The 18,812-nt window shown below is 47.4% G+C and overlaps 1 protein-coding gene across 4 annotated transcripts in view; it reads right to left on the bottom strand.

Moving 5' to 3' along the window:
* ARHGEF2 (Rho/Rac guanine nucleotide exchange factor 2) overlaps positions 1-18,812 on the bottom strand; it is a 142,913-nt gene that overhangs the window by 10,660 nt on the left and 113,441 nt on the right. For all 4 annotated transcript variants that reach the window (XM_056852646.1, XM_056852647.1, XM_056852648.1 and 1 more), the window contains 11 exons: positions 14,507-14,574; positions 11,829-11,892; positions 10,867-10,996; positions 9,735-9,844; positions 9,088-9,234; positions 7,937-8,187; positions 5,449-5,574; positions 5,087-5,204; positions 4,546-4,797; positions 3,459-3,535; positions 1,473-1,642 (listed from right to left, as the gene is read on the bottom strand). In XM_056852646.1, the coding sequence (XP_056708624.1) occupies positions 1,473-1,642; positions 3,459-3,535; positions 4,546-4,797; positions 5,087-5,204; positions 5,449-5,574; positions 7,937-8,187; positions 9,088-9,234; positions 9,735-9,844; positions 10,867-10,996; positions 11,829-11,892; positions 14,507-14,574 (1,513 nt within the window). The remainder of the gene's footprint in view (positions 1-1,472; positions 1,643-3,458; positions 3,536-4,545; positions 4,798-5,086; positions 5,205-5,448; positions 5,575-7,936; positions 8,188-9,087; positions 9,235-9,734; positions 9,845-10,866; positions 10,997-11,828; positions 11,893-14,506; positions 14,575-18,812) is intronic.

The raw sequence follows: 18,812 nt of genomic DNA, 5'->3' as shown, positions 1-18,812 counted from the left end.
GCTCAGCTGCCCCAGGCACAAGGGCAGTAGCCCCTCCCATACTGGTGCCCACCAGCAACTGATATACTGCGTTAGCTACAAATGCTAAGAGAGGTGCTCTAATCCCCTGATCATTCTGATAGCCCCTTTCTATATCCTGCTCAGCAAGATGGTATCCCTTTTGGCATTGGCCAACCCCACGTGTAGATGAAGAAAAGTAGGTTTTTCTACCCCGCTTTTCTCTACCTTAAGGAGTCACAAAGCAGCTTACAATCTCTCTCTCTCCCCAAAAGGCACCTTGTGAGGTAGTTGAGGCTGAGAGAGTTCTGAGAGAACAGTGACTAGCCCAGCAGGCTTCATGTAAAGGAGTGAGGAAATCGAGCCCGGTTCTCCAGATTAGAGTCCACCACTCTTAACCACTACACCATACTATTGACAGCTTTCTAAATGTGCCAAGACCAGAAACTGTGAGGGAACCATGGTTCAGTGGCAGACCACATGCTTTGCGTGCCTAAGGTCCAGGGTTCAATCCCTGGAATCCCTAACTTAAAGGATCTCCGGCAAAGGATCTCAAGGAAAAATCACTAGACAGGAGAGGCCAATGGTGGGAATCCCATATGTGGGTCTTTTATATGCTCATATTTCCCTGTTGTCCAATTTGCCTCTTACAGCAGCTACACACTGTGCTGATCTCATCCAACATATGGCAAAGTCTCTTCCCTTGATAATCATAGCCACTTGATCATCCCAGCAGGGTTTGGAAGATAAGAACATAAGAAAGGTCATGTTTGATCAGACCAAGGTCCATCAAGTCCAGAAGTCTGTTCACACAGTGGCCAACCAGGTGCCTCTAGGAAGCCCACAAACAAGACAACTGCAGCAGCATTGTCCTGCCAGAGTTCCAAAGCACCTAATATAATAGGCATGCTCATCTAATCCTTGAGAGAATAGGTATGCATCATGACTAGAATCCATTTTTACTAGTAGCCATGAACAGCCCTCTCCTCCATGAACATGTCTTAAAGCCTTCCAAGTTGGCAGCCATCACCACCTCCTGGGGCAGGGAGTTCCACAATTTAACTATGCGTTGTGTGAAGAAATACTTCCTTTTATCTGTTTTGAATCTCTCACCCTCCAGCTTCAGCAGATGACCCCGCAATCTGGTATTATGAGAGAGGGAGAAAAGCTTCTCCCGGTCCACTCTCTCCATACCACGCATAATTTTATAGACCTCTATCATGTCTCCCCTTAACTGCCTTCTTTCCAAGCTAAACAGCCCTAAGCATTTTAACTCTAGGGAGGGATTCTGATCCATACTTTTTTTTGGATGTTCTGAAAGCGATTCTGGCTTTGGGAATGTAAAATGGAAGGGGGCATCCAGGGAAGAAGCAGCGCCGGCTCTTTAAAAGTGCCGCTTCCCGTGCTATGAGTGGCAGCCTGAGGCGACAGAAGTGGCGGCTGCCCCAGCTGCCCCGAGCAGCGACAACACTCACAGCCTGACGGTCTGCTGGATGAGCTTCATCCAGGTGTTGCGGTCCTCACGGGAGGCGGTGTGCACCTCGTACATCTCCGGCGGGGTGGCGCTGATGAGGAACATGCCCTTCTCCTGGTTGGCGATATCTCGGACAATCAGGTTTTGGAGCGAGATCACAGCTGGCTTGTCCTGAACGAGGGAAACAAACTTCGCTGAAAAGTCTCATTGGCCACCATCTGACTGCAGAGTCCAGGTGTCTTGGCTGGCAATTAAGGACTGGAGGGCAAGGGCTTGTCCTCTGCTGCTCCACAGGGCAATAGGGTCACTCAAACACAAGTTGTTTTCCCTGGTTTGGATGTTCGTAGGGAGTGGGTTGTTTCTCCCCCCCCCCCCCCGGCAACTTCCCTGACTTTGCTGTGATGTTTTGGGAAAGACTAAAGCTGGAGCAGCACCCATGTGGATGGGAAATTCTGGAACTTCCTAGTCCTGCCCATGTTGCTGCTGCCATTTTACTTGCCCAGGTCCCACACGGTGGCCGTTTCCTCCCTCAGCCAGCAGAGGGCTTTTGCTGTTTGTATGCGTTTTTTAAATCAGCATTAGAATATTGTTATAGCATTCTAATGTTAGAACAAACTATCAGATCCCTTAAATTTCCATTTTTCATTTTTTTTAAAGTTAAGTCTGTAGCCTTTTTCATTACGGAGATATACCTTTCCACTTATTACCTCCACAAAGAAAGGGGCTAGAGACTTTACTTTTTTAAGCTGGAAATTCAGAGAACTTGGCTGACTGATTGCAGCAGCATTATAATGTTATAACATCATGTCAGTTGTCACTTTAAGTCCCTACTGGCTACTGCCAGGGCAGGCAAAATGCACAGAAACCTGCCATGCGGAAGCCCTGCTGAGTTGTATTGGCGGTCACAGCAGCAACAGGTAAACCACCCAAGCCCATTCCCAACTAGATCTAATAAGCGTAAGTCACAGGAGGGCAAATTTCAATTAATATTAGGAGAAACTGCCTAGTAGTAAGAGCAGTTCAACCATGGAACATGACCTGGAGAGGTGATGGGCTCTCCTTCTCTGAAGGCATTTCGAGGAGAGGATGTACAGCCATCTGTCAGGATTGCTCTACTTTAGACATCCTACGCTGAACAAGGGGTGGGACTAGGTGGCCTATAAGACCCCCTCCAACTCTATAATGTTTGCTGTGACCTGGGAAGCAGACAGACCATTACACAGATGGGCACCCCACCCAGTTAGAATCATAGATAGAATCATAGAGTTGGAATGGATCACCAGGGTCATCAAGTCCAACCCCCTGCACAATGCAGGAAATTCACAACTACCTCCCCCTCCACACCCACAGTGTCCCCTACTTCATGCCCAGAAGATGGCCAAGATGCCCTCCCTCTCATGATCTGCCTAAGGTCATAGAATCAGCACTGCTGACAGATGGCCATCTAACCTCTTCTTAAAAACCTCCAGGGAAGGAGAGCATACCACCTCCCGAAGAAGCCTGTTCCACTGAGGAACCGCTCTAACTAACAGCTCTAGTTGTTGCGGAAGGGAAGGGGGTAGAATCTGAGAGTAGCTTAGCATATCCCTGAGTGACGCATGGCTTGGACTGAGGAACTGGGTTAGAGAATTAGAACCTTTATGGGACCAGATGGAACCCTATTAGCTTGTTGTGTCATCTGACCTCTGCTAATTTGGTGGGTGCGACAATGCTTTCTGACCCTTCACAATGATGGAGCTGAAGTACAGTAGAAAGCAGGCCAACAGATCCCTCTTCTTGCTATCTATCTCTTGGGTTTTAATGGTAAATTGTGCTGTGCTGGTCTATGACTGTTTTTAATAAAGATTAACTGGAGAGATTGATTGCTATCTATCTCCCATGGCAATGGAGAGAGCCAGGTGCCTGGTTGCCACTACAAGAGCAGCTGGCTTCATGACCCTGGTGCCTGGCATCAGTTTAGAGTCACAGCAAGCTGGAAGCCACTCACCAGGGTGGGGAAGGTGTATTTTTGATCCTTCTCCTGCAGGAAGATGAGAACGTCCGTCATCAGGACAACCAGGACATCTGCAAGGGAAAGAGAGAGGGGAGAGAAGTGCCAATGGAAGGTTATAAATGAATGGTTTTGAGAGGCTATCACTCTTGGGAATTTCAGAAGGGAGATAAAATGAATGAGGCTTCAGAGGAAAGAGTGTTGTTAGTTTAACCTGGCCCCATATTTTGTTCACAGTCAGAAGACGGCATCCTAGGAATCTCAGACTTTCACAAAAATAGTATGTTTTTACGCCTCAAGATTGCAAAGACAGGCTGTGAAATCTCAGAAAGAAGCACTAGTCAGGACTTCAGTGCCCTGCAAAACTCTGTCTCCGCGACTGAACTGAACACAACTCAGCAGCCGGGCACTTTGGGGTTAAATAAGCTTCCTGATTTTGTTGCCTGCCTGGGACTATAAAAATAGCAAGGGTGTGTGCATCCAGTACCCAGGAGGCCACAGTATGTGGCTTGTAAACTGGTTGTGTATAGTTGGGTAAATCATAAATGTTGGGCTACTGAAAGTGGAGGAGTACAGTCTGCTGTGCAAATATATTTGTCTTAGGAGGATCTCAAGTAGCAGATATGGGAAGCACTCTGGGGAACCACGTCCCATTTGGAGCTGTCTGTAAAGGGCTAGGGAAAACAATAGTATCACCCAGCATAAGACAATGTTATAGGTTATAATGCACTAAAGAGGGGCGGTGGCTAAGCCATTCATGGCTCTTGTGCCCATGCATTCTCAAGAGGGCCTCCCCTCCTGCAAGGTCAGGAGTGGCTTCAGTTGTCTCTGTGACCTCATTCTGCCTTTGCTGCCCTGCAAGCCACCCCCAGGGTGCTACTACTCAGTTGTTGTCGTGGCTGTGGCTTTTTAAAGGGAAGTGGCTTCATGCCCCAAAGCACCCCCCCCCCATTAAGACCAAGGATTCCCTGCTCTCGGACAATTACGCTGTTCACATGTGATCAAAATCAGGATCGCTCTTTGACATATAATCCTGCCGCTGGAGGGTTGACAAAGCACTGCTAAGACATCAGACTCCACCTACCTTTAAAGCGCCCGGCAGCCGTCTTCCAGAGCATGGAGCCATCATGTACCAGCTTTCGCCGCAGCAGCTCCTCACTGCAGAAAGAACCCCGCTCCCAGGCCAGGATGGCCTTAGCACGCCCGTCTATTCGCCCATAGATCTCCTGCAGCCGAGCATTCTTCTCATAATCGTGCACCTCCTGATCAATCGTGGAAAGCAGTTCCTTGACCAGCATCAGGGCTGTGCTCAGGTCCCGCTGATCTGCTTCATTACCTGGGGAGGTTGGAAGCCCGAGTCCATTAACCTGGATCCGCCAGAAGAGGCGTGTTTGCTCCTGATGGATCTGCCATCTGCAATCCTGTTTACCCACCCTGCTGAGGTTTCTTGGCTCCTAGGTCCAGAACCTAATGGACCACAGGCCCCATATGGTCCCCCCCCCACCACACACACACACACACACCATACTTCCTTGTTATTGCCCCTTTGTTGAAAGCCAATCCCAGTAACTCTGTGCTGGTCACTGACTGTAATAAAGAGCTAATCAAATCCCAGTAATTTGTACCTTTGGAGTTCTGCAGGATTCGGTCAATAAGCCCAGGGTATTTAGTGATGCGCTGGGTGACCAGAAGGATGCACTCCTGCACACCATGACGGCGTAACACCGTTGACCGCGTCAGCCTCTGCGGAAGGTGGCAGAGACAGACAAAATACTTAGGCTTCAGAACAGGCTGCCTATATATCAGTTTCCCATCCCTTCCTGAGGCAGGGCTACCTCTTTGGCACAACATAGCAGCAGTCCAGAGCCCATTTCCCTCCTCAGTGGGGGCAGCTCCAGTCACCAGCCTCCCCATAGCTCATTGATCCATGGAGGTGGATGGGTTTTGACAGTAAGGAACCAGGGAGGGGAGAAAAGAAACCCCTTACTCGGATGAACTGCTGGAATCTCTTGTCCCGGGTGAAGAGCTCTTTGTAAAGCTTCACAGCCTTGCTGTGGCGGCTACAGAATTCTGAGTAGGCCTTCTTCATTTGCTCGGCACTGGTGCCTGAAAACTGAAAGGCAGGAACACAGGTGTGAGGTCATACCTCGATGCTGGGGAGGGAGAAACTATGAAATTCCCACCCCAATGCCCCCATTCCTCTCTCAGCTACCTTGTTCATCCTTGCCTCTCCAGCTTGCCCCTCTTGAGTATAGACCCTAGCTTTGAGCTGAAAGTCACAGGCCAAACTATACCTGATGGGGGCAGCCATGTGTCTCTATTCATATGGCTGTCCCATTCCCATATGAAGCGAACAAGTGTCTGCATCTCTCAATTGTTTTCGGTATATACCGTGTGTGGGTGAGGGCAGCTAAAGCCTCTCCCCTCCCCTGCCTTGCCTCATTGTGCTCTGCTGGTTCAAGCACTTTTCTCTCCAGCCCAGTTCACTTCCAGGGCCTAGGAGAAAAATACTTTGAACAAGAAAACACAGGGAAGTGGCAGGAGAGGGGAGAAGCTTTCATTCCCCTTGCCCACACGTTCCATTTTATTTATTTGCTTTAAAATATTTCTATGCCACCTCTTCAAATTTTTAAAGAACCCTGAAAACAACAAGATGCAAGCACAGGGGCAACCGCATTAAAAATATATATACAGTTGCGAAGTTTGGCCCACCGAGTTAAGCCTGGCCCTCACTTTTCTTAAGCTTTCTCTCTTGTCTCGAACAACCCACTTCGGCTTCACTGCTCAGTCCTCACCACCAACTAAAATGAAGTCTAATTACATGCATATGTAGTTCCACAAATTCATCCCTTGATACCTTTGTCTCAGACCCATCCTCTACTCTCTTTTCCATTGCCAGGCTGCAAATTGTAAGGTTCTTGGAGCACAGACTGGTATTGTTTGGCTTCTGAACCTAAGAAGCTGCCTTATCCTAAGCCAGAGCACTGGTCCAACTCACTCAGTATTGCCTACTCAGACTGGCAGGGGCTTTGCATGGTCTCAGGTGCAGGAAAACCTTTAGCCGAGAGTGCCAGGGACTGAACCTGGGGCCTGCATATAATGCAAATGCTTTTCTGCTAATCCACCGCCCCCCTCAGGCCTCTGGCTGGCAAAAGTAGCTCCTAAGATATAGAGAGGATGCACTGATTCTGCTTTGGGGCTCAGACTGCCTGGGTACACAGCTAGCTTGCCACCCATTCAGCCTCTACATTTGCTAACAGTTTTGTTACACAAGCCTCAAATATTCTCTCTACAGACAACTGGACGATCTAGCTTAGTAGCTTCTCACCCGAGAAGCAGCAGCTCTCCACAGAGAGGGACCTGAGGACCAAACTAGATGTTATGGTGTCCACGGATAAGATGGACCGGTGGACGCCAACACCATTATACAGGTGAATTCAGTCATTTAAAAATGCCCCAAGGGCCCAATCTTGATCAGTGCAGTGAGAGTAAGTGATCTCGTTTCCCTCCCCACATACATGCCACACTGATCAAGCCTTAATGGCATTTTAAAATGGCCAAATTCAGCTCTAAAATGGTGTTGGTGTCCATATGTTGGACCTGTGGACGCCGTAACATTTATGCGATATCAGGAACTGAACCTGGGTGCAAAAGGAGAGCTATGGAATTCCCTCAGTAACAACATGAAGCTGCCTTATCCCAAGTGAGACCATTAACTTATTTGACTTCCTGAGTCTCAATCCTGCTTCCAGCTCACCCCCTGCTCCCATTTAGGCCTTATTCCTTCCTGCCTGGACCTATTTTGTACATACGTAAGTGGTATCAAGCTGCAGCTGACTTCTGGCGACCCCAGCAAGGGGCTTTCAAGGAAAGTGAGAAGCAGAGGTGGTTTGCCATGGCCTTCTTCTGCAGAGTCTTCCTTGGTGGTCTTTCATCCAAGTACTGACCCTCCTTAACTTCCAAGATCTGATGAGATTGGGCTATACCATGCTGCCTTCCCTCCCTGCCTGGACTTACATCCTACTTTATGCCCTAGTTACATAGCAGCCTAGGTCTATGGACCACCTGCTCCCACTGGAACCTGCACCTGCCTTCTGAAGCTAGGTGAGTGGTGATGGTAGAAAAGGCCTATCCTGTGGTAGAATCCCAGTTGTGGAATACCCTTCCCAAGGGACAATCACCTGGTGCCAGCCTGATGGGCATTCAGATGTCAAGTTAAAAGCTATTTAATTATCTCAATTTTTAACCTGTGCCCCTGTTAATCCCTATCTTGCTATTGCTGTTTTAATTATATGAATGTTAATGACTGATTTTGATTTTGCCACTGTTTTATTAATTTGAACAGAGGGATACTTATGCTTCATTTGCCATTACCCACCATGAAAGTTTAAAAGTAAACTGGAAGGCTGGATTCAAATATTTTAACCAGCCAAGGGCTCAGTTACTCATTCATTATTTACTCAAGGTGATCCCACCTGCTGCAAAAGGATGTCTCCCAGCCGGCTGATGACGAAGTTCTTGTTGCTGTCGGTGGCCAGAGACTCCTTGCGGCGCTCTAGGAGCTGCACGAGGAAGCGGTCGTGGATCTCACTGAGCTCGTCCACGCAGGGGAACATGCTCTGCACCACAGCTGGGTCCATCTGGAGGTCTTCCAACATCCCCTTCCGGAAGAGGTTGGTCATGATCTTCAACGTCTGCACGTGGTGGAGCTCTGTCTGAATCAACTCTGAAGAAGAAGAGTTGGTTTTTATATGCCGACTTTCTCTACCACTTAAGGAAGACTCAAACCGGCTTACAATCACCTTCTCTTCCCCTCCCCACAACAGACACCCTGTGAGGTGGGTGAGGCTGAGTGTGACTTGCCCAAGGTCACCCAGCTGGCTTCGTGTGTAGGAGTGGGGGGGGGAAATCCAGTTCACCAGATTAGCCTCCGCCGCTCTTGTGGAGGAGTGGGGAATCAAACCCGGTTCTCCAGATCAGACTCCACTGTGGAAAGAGGAAAGAAACCTGAGGTGGGAGGAGATTCGCCTGCCATAGAACCAGCCTGGAGCTGAGAAAGTAGAGTCCCCAGACTTCTTCAAAATGGGGGTGGGGGGGAACACCATAGAACAGAACAACCTCTTCCCAACAAGAACTTCCTCTTAGGACTGTACCTCTTCTACAGTTAATGCCAGCTGCTTGCTGCGCTTGGTTATGTATAAATTGGTTTGATTGTATGGTATATATTCTATGTATGACATATATTCTATTATGAATCATCCTAAAGATCCATTTTGTAAAGAAGGTTGTTTTAACACAAATTACATGCTATTCCGGGGGGGGGGGGAGGAATATGTGGGCACCTCCAACCTGCATCACTCAGGTAACATGTAGTTCAAAAAATCTGAGACCTCACTGCACTAACTCTTCTGTGCTCTCCTGCCCATGCAATCAGCAGCCAGTGAAGTGGTGCAGAAGTGGGTGGGAAAACGCTATTGCAAAGCTGACTTTTCAAGTATGTGTTGCCAGGGAGACTCAGGTTGGCATCGCCCTATAATGTGTGGCTGGACCTTAGTTCATTGCTGAACTGCTGTGAGAGTTCCAACAGTTTGGGGTGTGGGGAGGGGACTTGAGCACAATTGCTCACCATAGATGACATCTTGCCGTTTCATGACCTCCTTCTTGTGCTGCTGAAGGAAGTTATTGTCCACCGCCAGGCTCCAGGAATCAGCCTCAAAGTCCTTCTCGCCCATCTCAAAATCACTCATCAGCTGGTTGTAGATTACTTCGGCCCCTGGCACAAGGGGCAGAAAAGCGAAGGTGGTGAAGGAGAACGGGAGAACAAAAATGAAATGAAATCTTTTTGTGTGTTTGGAAAATTGATCTGTGCCACTCCCTATGGCAAAGGGGCATTAGGAGTTATCAACACACAACACGATCACAAGCAAACACCTTTGGAGCCTAGGTCTTTGAAACAAAGTCCCCCCTGGCTCAGGCAAAATCCAGAAGGACACACTGTCTCAGCTTCCACACCCTTCCTATTAATCCAGGAACCCAGAACACCTTGATTAGCTAACAGTAACCTGCACACAAGGCCTGCCCAACCAAAGAAACAAACCAGGAAAAACTTCCCTCCTGCTCAAATCCAATTTTTGCCATGCAACATCCAAACAACCTTCTTTCATTTCCACTGGGAAACATATAATGGCACCTGTGTGCGCGTGCATACATATGGCATGCAGGATTTCTGGCATGAGATTTCACTGAAGTCCCAACCGCTCTTCCCTATCTCACCTTCATCAATGAGCGATTCTACCGAGAGTGTTCGGTTGCGCATGTTCAAGGAATCAGTGGACTGGGACAGGATTCTCCTGATGCCCAAGGGAGAGTCATCGTTGAAAGTCCTAAGTGGGAAGAAGAAAAATTGAACACATGGTCCTATGGAGACTACCTTTTGCCGAGCCAGCCCCTTAGCGCATCTATCTCAGCACAGTCTTCTGTGACCAGCGGATGCTCTTAAGCATCTCAGGTAGGGGCAGGGCCTTCTAACAGCAGCTACCAGAGACCCTTAAAAAAAATATACCAAGGACAGAACATGGGATCCTAGTAGTAATATTACCATCATTATTTGTCAGGTATTGCGCCCTTCTGCCACGCACAGGTATACAAAGATTATTTTTCCCCATACGATGACCCTGTGCGGTAGGTCAGGCTATGAAATTCTGGGCCTAAGTGAGCCTCATGGACTTGCAAGTATTTGATCGCAGATCTCCCTACATAACCTCCAACATTTCACAGTTGAAAACAGAGATATGCTTCTAATGCTTATTTTCTCAGATAACAGGGATTATTAACTGAATGCCCCCATTACACATTACTGAAAATTCTACTCTCTGTATATTATTTTAACCCTGCGATAGCTTTCCTTGCAGTCTTAAAGTGAAGAGGTGTATACTCTTTAGGGTTTTATTAGAAAAACATCTCCTTCAATCTGTTGTCAGCAGGTCAAAATGAGCCTTGCCGGTGTGTGGAATGGCAGGCTGTTCACTGCTCAGTGCTTTAGCATTCATGAACACGCATTGGCATGCTGTGCTGTAGGAAAGAGATGCATCCACCCACTTCTAGAGACTGTGGAGAAGCAGCTAAATCCTGCAAGATGATAATGCAAACTATGATAATACTAACAAAATCTGAGTATGGTTTCTCTGAAAGTCAAAGATAAGACACCACAATTTACCAGGAACAAGTTCCAGCAAATAGAGCCAGCTGGAGTATGCATCCCTGGTTAATAGGACCAAGCTGGAGTATGCACTTTTGTTCCTGGTCTGACACTACACCCTGGCATTTGTTTACAAAGAGGGTCCATGTTTTGAGAGAGTCCCAAACAAGGCTGTTCATCCCGGCCCCCCATCTCTTCAACACTTACCCTGCAATGTTGGTGGTAGAGACACTTTTGGAAAGGGACAAACTGGGACGTCCCCGGCGGGATCCCAGCAGGGTCTGGCGGAAGCTCTCTGAGGGGTATATGGCAGAACTGGGGCGCTCCCTAATGGTTGCTGAAGATTTAAAAACAAGGAGATCACAGAGCCGCAACAAGGTCGGCAAAACAGACTTTCACCCTTCTAGAGCATAATCATGCACACCAGGCAGGGGTAAAAAACCTGGTTCTTAGCAAAGAGAAGTGCTGGGGTTCAAGACTACCTGGAAGCCATGGGAAAAGGGCCTTCTAGATAAAGTCAGGATTCCATCTAGTCCAACATTCTGTTTCTCACACTAGCAAACCAAACACTTACAGGAAGCAGTGCACAAAAAATGAAAGACCCTCACACCTGATGTTTCCCCCAGCAGCTGAGATTCGAACATACAGCCTTTGAATAGGTAGGCTGTGAACACTGGCTAACAGCCACTGGTAGATCCATCCACTCCCATGAATTTCTGTCTTCCCCTTTTAAAGCCATCTAAGCCAACAGCTGTAACTGCAACCTGTGGCAGCAAATTCCACCAATTATATCTGAAGTACTTTCACATCTCCTCCTTCCCGGACACAAAACTCTTTCCCCAAGCCTCTGAGACATGGTTTGGGGAGACAGGCAGCCTGCATATGCTCAAAAGAGCCCATTCTTTCACACATTTTCAGCTCTTAAAGAAAACAATGTCTGGGGCTGGGCTTTAGCAAGGGCAGTTACAAGATTGAGTCCTGTCCTCGCAGCCAGGAAGTGGATCTAAAACTATTATCTCCCTGTGCTTCTTGCTGCCTTTGCCTCAACATCCCTGCCTCTGTTAATGAAGTCAATTGCTTTCACAGAGGACAACTGTTCCCTACAGCTGGCTCCCATTGCCCTTCTCTCCTAAACCATTTTAACCCACACCGGTTACAGCTCCACTCACTTTTGTTCCTCAGGGACACCGACTGCAATGCTGTATTGTTCTTGAGCAAGGCTGCCTTTTGCTGCTGCAAGGGAGGGGGAAGAGAGAGAAGAAATCAGCTGGGTCATTTCCACTAAGTTCAACACAGGGAGAAAGGGGGTGGCTTTGAAGCATCTTCAGACCACTTTTCAATTGTTACCTTTGGAACAAGGATGGCAGCATCAAGGTACGAGGAGGTGCCACAACCACAATGGGACTTCCACGTGGTCAAGAGCCTCAGGAACCCCCGCATTCCCACCCCCTGCCTCACCTGTCAATTCACAGCCTCTCCACTTCATCTCCCTATCTTGTCCATCAATGTAAGAACATGTGCTTTGCAGGCAGACAGCCCCAGGCCCAACCCTGGCATCTCTATTTTAAAAGGATCTGGAGTGAGGAAGGTCTTTCCTCTGGATGTGAGCTGCTCTCAGCTAGCGTGGTGCAGTGGTTAAAAGAGATGGTTTGGAGCAGTGGACTCTGATCTGAAGAACCGGGTTTGATTCCTCACTCCTCCACATGAACGGCGGACACTAATCTGGTGAAACGGGTTGGTTTCCCCACTCCTGCACACAAAGCCAGCTGGGTGACCTTGGGCTAGTCACAGCTCTGTTAGAGCTCTCTCAGCCCCACCTACCTCACAGGGTGTCTGTTGTGGGGAGGGGAAGGTGATCGTAAGCTGGTTCGATTCTTCCTTAAATGGCAGAAAAAGTCTGCATATAAAAACCAACTCCTCTTCCTCTTCTTTTGTTCTAGCTGGATTAATAATATGGCCTGGTGTTCCATTCCCAACACCATCCGTTGAAAGGGTCTGGGAAAGATCTCTCTCTCTTTAAGTGCCACTGCTAGTCTGAATCGGCAATACTGGGCTGAAGAAGAGGCTGTGCTCAGAGTTAGGGCACAGGTTCCATCTCTGGCATTTTCAGGACGGGAGGGAGCAGGACAGATGTAACAAAGATCAGTCTGTATAAAGTAAACTGAGCATACGCACACAGCTGCAATTCAGATGGGGGCCACATGGAAAGGGAAACAGAGATTTAACCCTTCAAGCCATGCACTAATGGAAACTAGGCTCCCCAGACTGTTATCAGTGGTTTTAAGGAATGCTAATTACAGCGTGGGAAGCCCAATATCGATTACTGAAAATGAGTGGGGCTTGAAGGGTTAAATCCACTGTCTCTCTCTTCCGTGTGGCTCCAGTCTAGACTGGAGGACAAATTACAGCTGTGCGCACATAGAATTTACTTTTTACTAACAAGGAACTTTTACATCTGTTTTAGCCCTTGAGTCACTGATTTGGGAAAGATTTCTGTGTTTGTTTATGGAGTAACTTGATAGGAGGTGACTTCATATGTCCAATGTCCACTGCATACTCTTTGGGGCAGGGCCTGTCTGTCCTAAGCTCTGTCAAGCACCTGGCATTAAAAAGACAAGAGCTGTATGTATTTCTGCACCAAGAACAGCCAGATTTTGTCATCTTAATACGTTTTGCATAAGCAGCAACGTAGTTTTTATAGGCACATTCCTTTAGCAGAATTTACACTGCTTCTCCAACCACACACGGCACTGAAGCCTGAGCCCCTACTGCTGAATTCTCACCCAGGCCCTGTTGATTTCTGAGATATCACTACACACATTATTTTATTTATTACTATTTTGGAGATATTTATATCCTGCTTTTCTCTCCAATGAGGACCCAAAGCAGCTTACATCATTCTCCTCTCCTCCTTCTCTCCTCCATTTTATCCTCACAATCAGCAATGCTGCGAGGTAGAGGTTAAGCTGAGATAGAGAGACTGGCTTAAAGTCAACTAGCACGCTTCCATGATGACCGAGTGGGGATCCAAACCTGGATCTCTCAGTTCCCAGCCTGGAAGTCAAACAACTAGGGTTGCCAGACCCCTGCCCCCGGTGCCACCCCCAATTTGAGCCCCTTCCCCCCGGTGCCATCAAGCTGGCCAGCAGGGACCTTACCAGGCATAAAATGAGGCCCAGGCCTCGATGTCGCCGGCGCGATGACATCATTTCTGGAAGTGACGTCGCCACATCGCTGACAACGACAAGGGAGACACTCTGGTATTTGGGCAAAATTCTATGATAAAAACACTTTCTACCATAGACCTTTTGCCCAAGTACCAGAGTGTCTCACTCATCGTTGGTGATGTGATATCACTTCTGGAAGTGATGTAATCGTGCCGACAATGTCAAGGCCTAGGCCTCATTTTGTGCCTCGGAAGACTCCACCCACGGGGAACCTGGCAACCCTACAAACCACACACTAATTCTTGAGTTGCAGCCTATAAAAAATGAAAGTGGAGATCTTCAGCACGCCATCTTCTATGACCAAATTCACTCTCAGCATTTAAAGTGCTTTTCAGCCCTTCTCTCACTGTTGTTACACATGTGTGAAAGACAGAAAAGCAGCTCTAAATGCACTTGAATTAGGCCTCTCAACTTGATCTACAGCCATACAAAAAGGCTATTTTACAATCAAATTGCCACCTTGCTGTGCTTTGCAAGGGATATGTGATTTTGGTCTATGTGTGCGTAGAGCAGTGGCACAGTTGATACCAGCCAGTGTGATGCTGCCAGCTCTCGCCCTCTTTTCTCCCCACGTCTCCTCTTGCAGTTGCCAAGGAGAGTTCCCATCACCCCCCACTCACCTTCTGCTTGACTTTGGTACAGTTTGGTAAGGTATCCTTACAGCGGTTGTGGATGGTGACATTGCAGGCTGAAAAAGGGAAAGCAGAGGCAATGTGAGAAGAGAATCAAGTAATTCAGGCGCCCAAATGTGTCCAGTCATTAGAATTGGACACTCTGTGTCTATGGGCTCTTAAAACCTAAGCCAAGGTTCTGACATTGGACTTGTCTTCAATGCTACATGGGGATCAGACAGTAGCCTGCATGAACAGAGAAATCATCATAGACGATTTATTTAAAACACTCACACTTTTAAATATATATATGCTGCCTTGCTGCCCCAATGGGACATTCAAGGTGAAGTATAATATATTAAAAAACTGAAGAAGCACAGAATTACAAAACAATCTTAAACAGCTGAATAATAAAAAGAGGTCATAAAGACCAGCAACACCGATGTCAACAAAAAATTTAATTACAAAAATTAATTACAAAAATTATATCCCGTCTTTCTGTGGATCAAGGATGCTTCCCAAGGTGGCTCACAAATGTAAATAAAATAATAAAAACCATTAAAACTGTGAACTAATAAGAAAGATACATCAAAGATTAAAAGCAGTACTCCAACTTGGGCTCAGACACAAACAGAAGATGATACAGTACTGGAGAAAGGGGGAACACAGAGCAGTCACAGTAGCCCATAAAGCTGCCAATCCTGAATTGGGAAATTCCTGGAAATTTGAAGGTGAAGCCTGCAGAGGGTGGATTTTGGGGAGATGCCTCAGCAGGCTAAAATGCCATACAGTCCACCCTCCAAAGTAGCCATTTCCTCCGGGGGAACTGATCTCCACAGTCTGGAGATCAGTTGCAATTCTAGGAGATCTTCAGGCTCCATCTAGAGATTGGCAGCCCCAGGAAGATAAAGATAGATCTGGCTGTCGATGCACCCACATCAACCCACATCGACCAGTGGGTTGATGTGCCAACGGGGCCGCCAACAGAAGGATCCAGAGTTGATGTGCCACTACCAAGAAAGCCCTCTCTGGCATAACCACCCACCATATCTCAGATGGTTAGAAGGCTAACCGCAGTGACCCTGGGAGAGGGTCATATGGGAGGAGCTATTACTTAAAACATCCTATCTCTGGTCAGTTTCCACTTTCAAAGGTCAAAACTAGTTCTACAGATTGGGTTGAGACACAAACTGAAGAACACAGTATTGGAGGATCATATAAGGAGTCCTAGTTAGCATTCTAGCAGATGAGTTTTGAGCCAGCACAAGTTTCTGAACACACTTCAAAGGCCACAGAGAGCACGTTAAAGTCATCTGATCTGCCCCAGAATCTTTTGCCAAAAACACAAGGAAGCTACTGTGGTTCACTGAAAGAGGACATACTTTGTCTGTGGAAGGTCCCAGTTCCAATAATCCATAGTATCTCTATTTTTAGATTGTTTTAACTTTTATATTATATTATACTTTGTAATTTACTTGATGTTAGCTACCCCTGAGCCCGGCTTGCCCTGGGAGGGCAGGGTACACATAATATTCATTATTGTTATTGTTATTATTATTATAGAATCTCAGATAGCAAATGCTGGGGGGAAGCCCCTTTGTTGTCTGAGACTTGAGAGAGCTGCTGCTTGTAGCATACAATAGTGGGCTAAATAAAACCATGGTGTGAGACAGTATAAAGTCATTTCATGTGAATTCGAACGTGATATTAATCAACTATGCACATGCTTTGCATGCAAAATGCCCCTATTTCCATCCTCAACATCTGCAATTGAGGATCACTGACACTGGGGAAAGCCCTCTAACTGATTCCTTGGAAAGCCACTGCAAATTAGAATGCCAATGCTGTCTAAGGTGGACTGATGGTTTCTCTTAACAAATAAATGAATAATGTTGGGAGGAGCCATAGCACTGTGGCAGAACACCTGGTTTTCATGCAGGAGATCCCAGGATCAGTATCCCTGGCATTTATCTTTGCTAACAGACACTGGGAAAGACTTTTGCCTGAGACATGCAAAGCTACTGCTAGTATCACACTAGACTGACTAACTAAAGGCATCTTCATAGGTTTCCATGGCAGGTGTGCAATGGCTTTTCAGCAGCCATGGAAAGAACTCCCTCAAGGTTCCAAGTTTGAAAGCCACTGTTGCCAAGCACAATATGCATTGCTGGCACAGTAAAAAATAAACAACAGGCAGCTTGGCTGCTTAGGAAACTATGCCTTGCCTTCTGGTTGCTTCGATCTCCTTGAATCGAAGATGCACCTGCCTCTCTCCACTAGGCATCCCCCCAACCGCCCAAGATGAATGAAGGTCACATCCTGGCCATTTGGCTGCCACAGCCGGCAACTCGCCCACTGCCTGGCAGAGCCTGCATGCCAAACTTCTGGCCAAAAGGAATCTCTCAGGAAGCACACAGTGATCAGTCCCCCATACTACAATCTGTTCTTCTGCTGATTTGCTTGGATGGAGAGGGTGAATTGGGAGGGGGGGGGTTCAACTCTCTGACTGTAGGTATTACTGGATATGGCAGATATTAAGGGATGCCACCTTTTCTTCCACAATGTTTAAAAAAGGTAAAGGTCCCCTGTGCAAGCACCGGGTCATTCCTGATCCATGGGGTGATGTCACATCCCGACATTTCCAAGGCAGACTTTGTTTGCGGGGTGGTTTGCCAGTGCCTTCCCCAGTCATCTTCCCTTTACCCCCAGCAAGCTGGGTACTCAATGTTTACAGGATCACAAAAATGGGTGGGGCCAAAAGCCCACTTGGGACCAAGCCACAAGTGTAACACAGGGCAGAACCATCACGCTGAACCATCCCCTCTCTCTACACAACACACATGCAAGTACACACCTCAGTGGGCCACAAGAAGAGGAGCAATATAATTATGATAAATATCCCTGCAGAAAATATCGTTCCAAACCAATCAATGCAAGCCTTGACTGATTGTGCAGGAAGTCTTGGATAAAGATTGTCTCAATATAGGAAAGATTTAATGTGCTAAGCCACTGATTCAGCATTTTCAAGTAGGTACAGGAGCTCAATCTGACCTCAAGGTGTAAAAAGGCAAAAGTAAAGGTCCCCTATGCAAGCACCGGGTCATTCCTGACCGATGGGGTAACGTCACATCCCGACATTTCCTAGGCAGACTTTGTTTATGGGGTGGTTTGCCAGTGCCTTCCCCAGTCATCTTCCCTTTACCCCCAGCAAGCTGGGTACTCATTTTACCGACCTCGGAAGGATAGAAGGCTGAGTCAACCTTTGAGCTGGCTACCTGAAACCTACTTCCGTTGAGATCGAACTCAGGTCGTGAGCAGAGCTTGGACTGCAGTACTGCAGCTTACCACTCTGCGCCACAGGTGTATCTAGTCCTTAATACAGCCCAACATCACAAGGAATCTTGGGACACACACACACACACACATTTACCGGTCTCATGCACTTTGTCTTACACCAGTGAGAGAGACAAAGGGTTCTCCCATACATAAATAGCAATGAGGTTGAATAGCTATAGATTCAGGATGGACAAAGGGATGTATTTCTTCCCTCAACATCTGAAGAAGTGAGCTGCAACTCACAAAAGCTCACACCCTGCCAGAAATTTTGTTAGTCTTTAAAGTGCTACTAGACTCTTGATCTTTTCCCTCAACAAGTAATTCAAGTGTGGAATTCACTGCCTGTGGACATAGTGAGTTAGAATCAGATGGCTTTAAAAGGCAGATCGGTAGAGGGTAGGTCTGTCATTGGCTACCTTGCCATGAGTAAAGAGAACCTTCACTTCCACAGGCAATAAACCCCTGAATACCAGAGCTAGGATGCAACATCTGGGGGAAGCCTTGGTCTCTGTGCCCTATTTGTAGGCCCTCCAGAGCAGCTCTTGGCCACTATGTGGGACAGGACTAGATGGATCTCTGGTTTGATGTAGCAGGGGACTTCTTACTTTCTTATGCCTTCCCCTCCCATTCCTCCTCATCAGGCTTCATGGCTTGTTGAAATAGAGAGATAAGGAAAAAGAGATTTGAACTGGGTAGGACTCCCTGTGGGAAACTGAAGATTTGCCAGGTAGGCAGACCAACCATCCAAGTGTCCACATGTCCCTTGCCAACCTGCTTGCATTGGTGACAAAGCTGTGACGCTTGCCAAATGGTCAGCCAAAATCAACATGGCATGTGGCAGAGCTCCTGAACCGCACACCATGTCCAAGAGCTCTGCCTCCATGTACCATCTGGAGAATGCTCGGCAGCTTTTCAAAAGATTGACCCAAACCTCTGGCACCAGCTGCTGAGGCTGGGATGCTCTGCCCTTCAAGGTATG

The sequence above is a fragment of the Euleptes europaea genome, chromosome 7 (assembly GCF_029931775.1).
Source record: "Euleptes europaea isolate rEulEur1 chromosome 7, rEulEur1.hap1, whole genome shotgun sequence".
Taxonomy (NCBI): domain Eukaryota; kingdom Metazoa; phylum Chordata; class Lepidosauria; order Squamata; family Sphaerodactylidae; genus Euleptes; species Euleptes europaea.
Note: the sequence above shows the minus strand (reverse complement) of the source record. Positions and strands in the feature narration are given on the sequence as shown.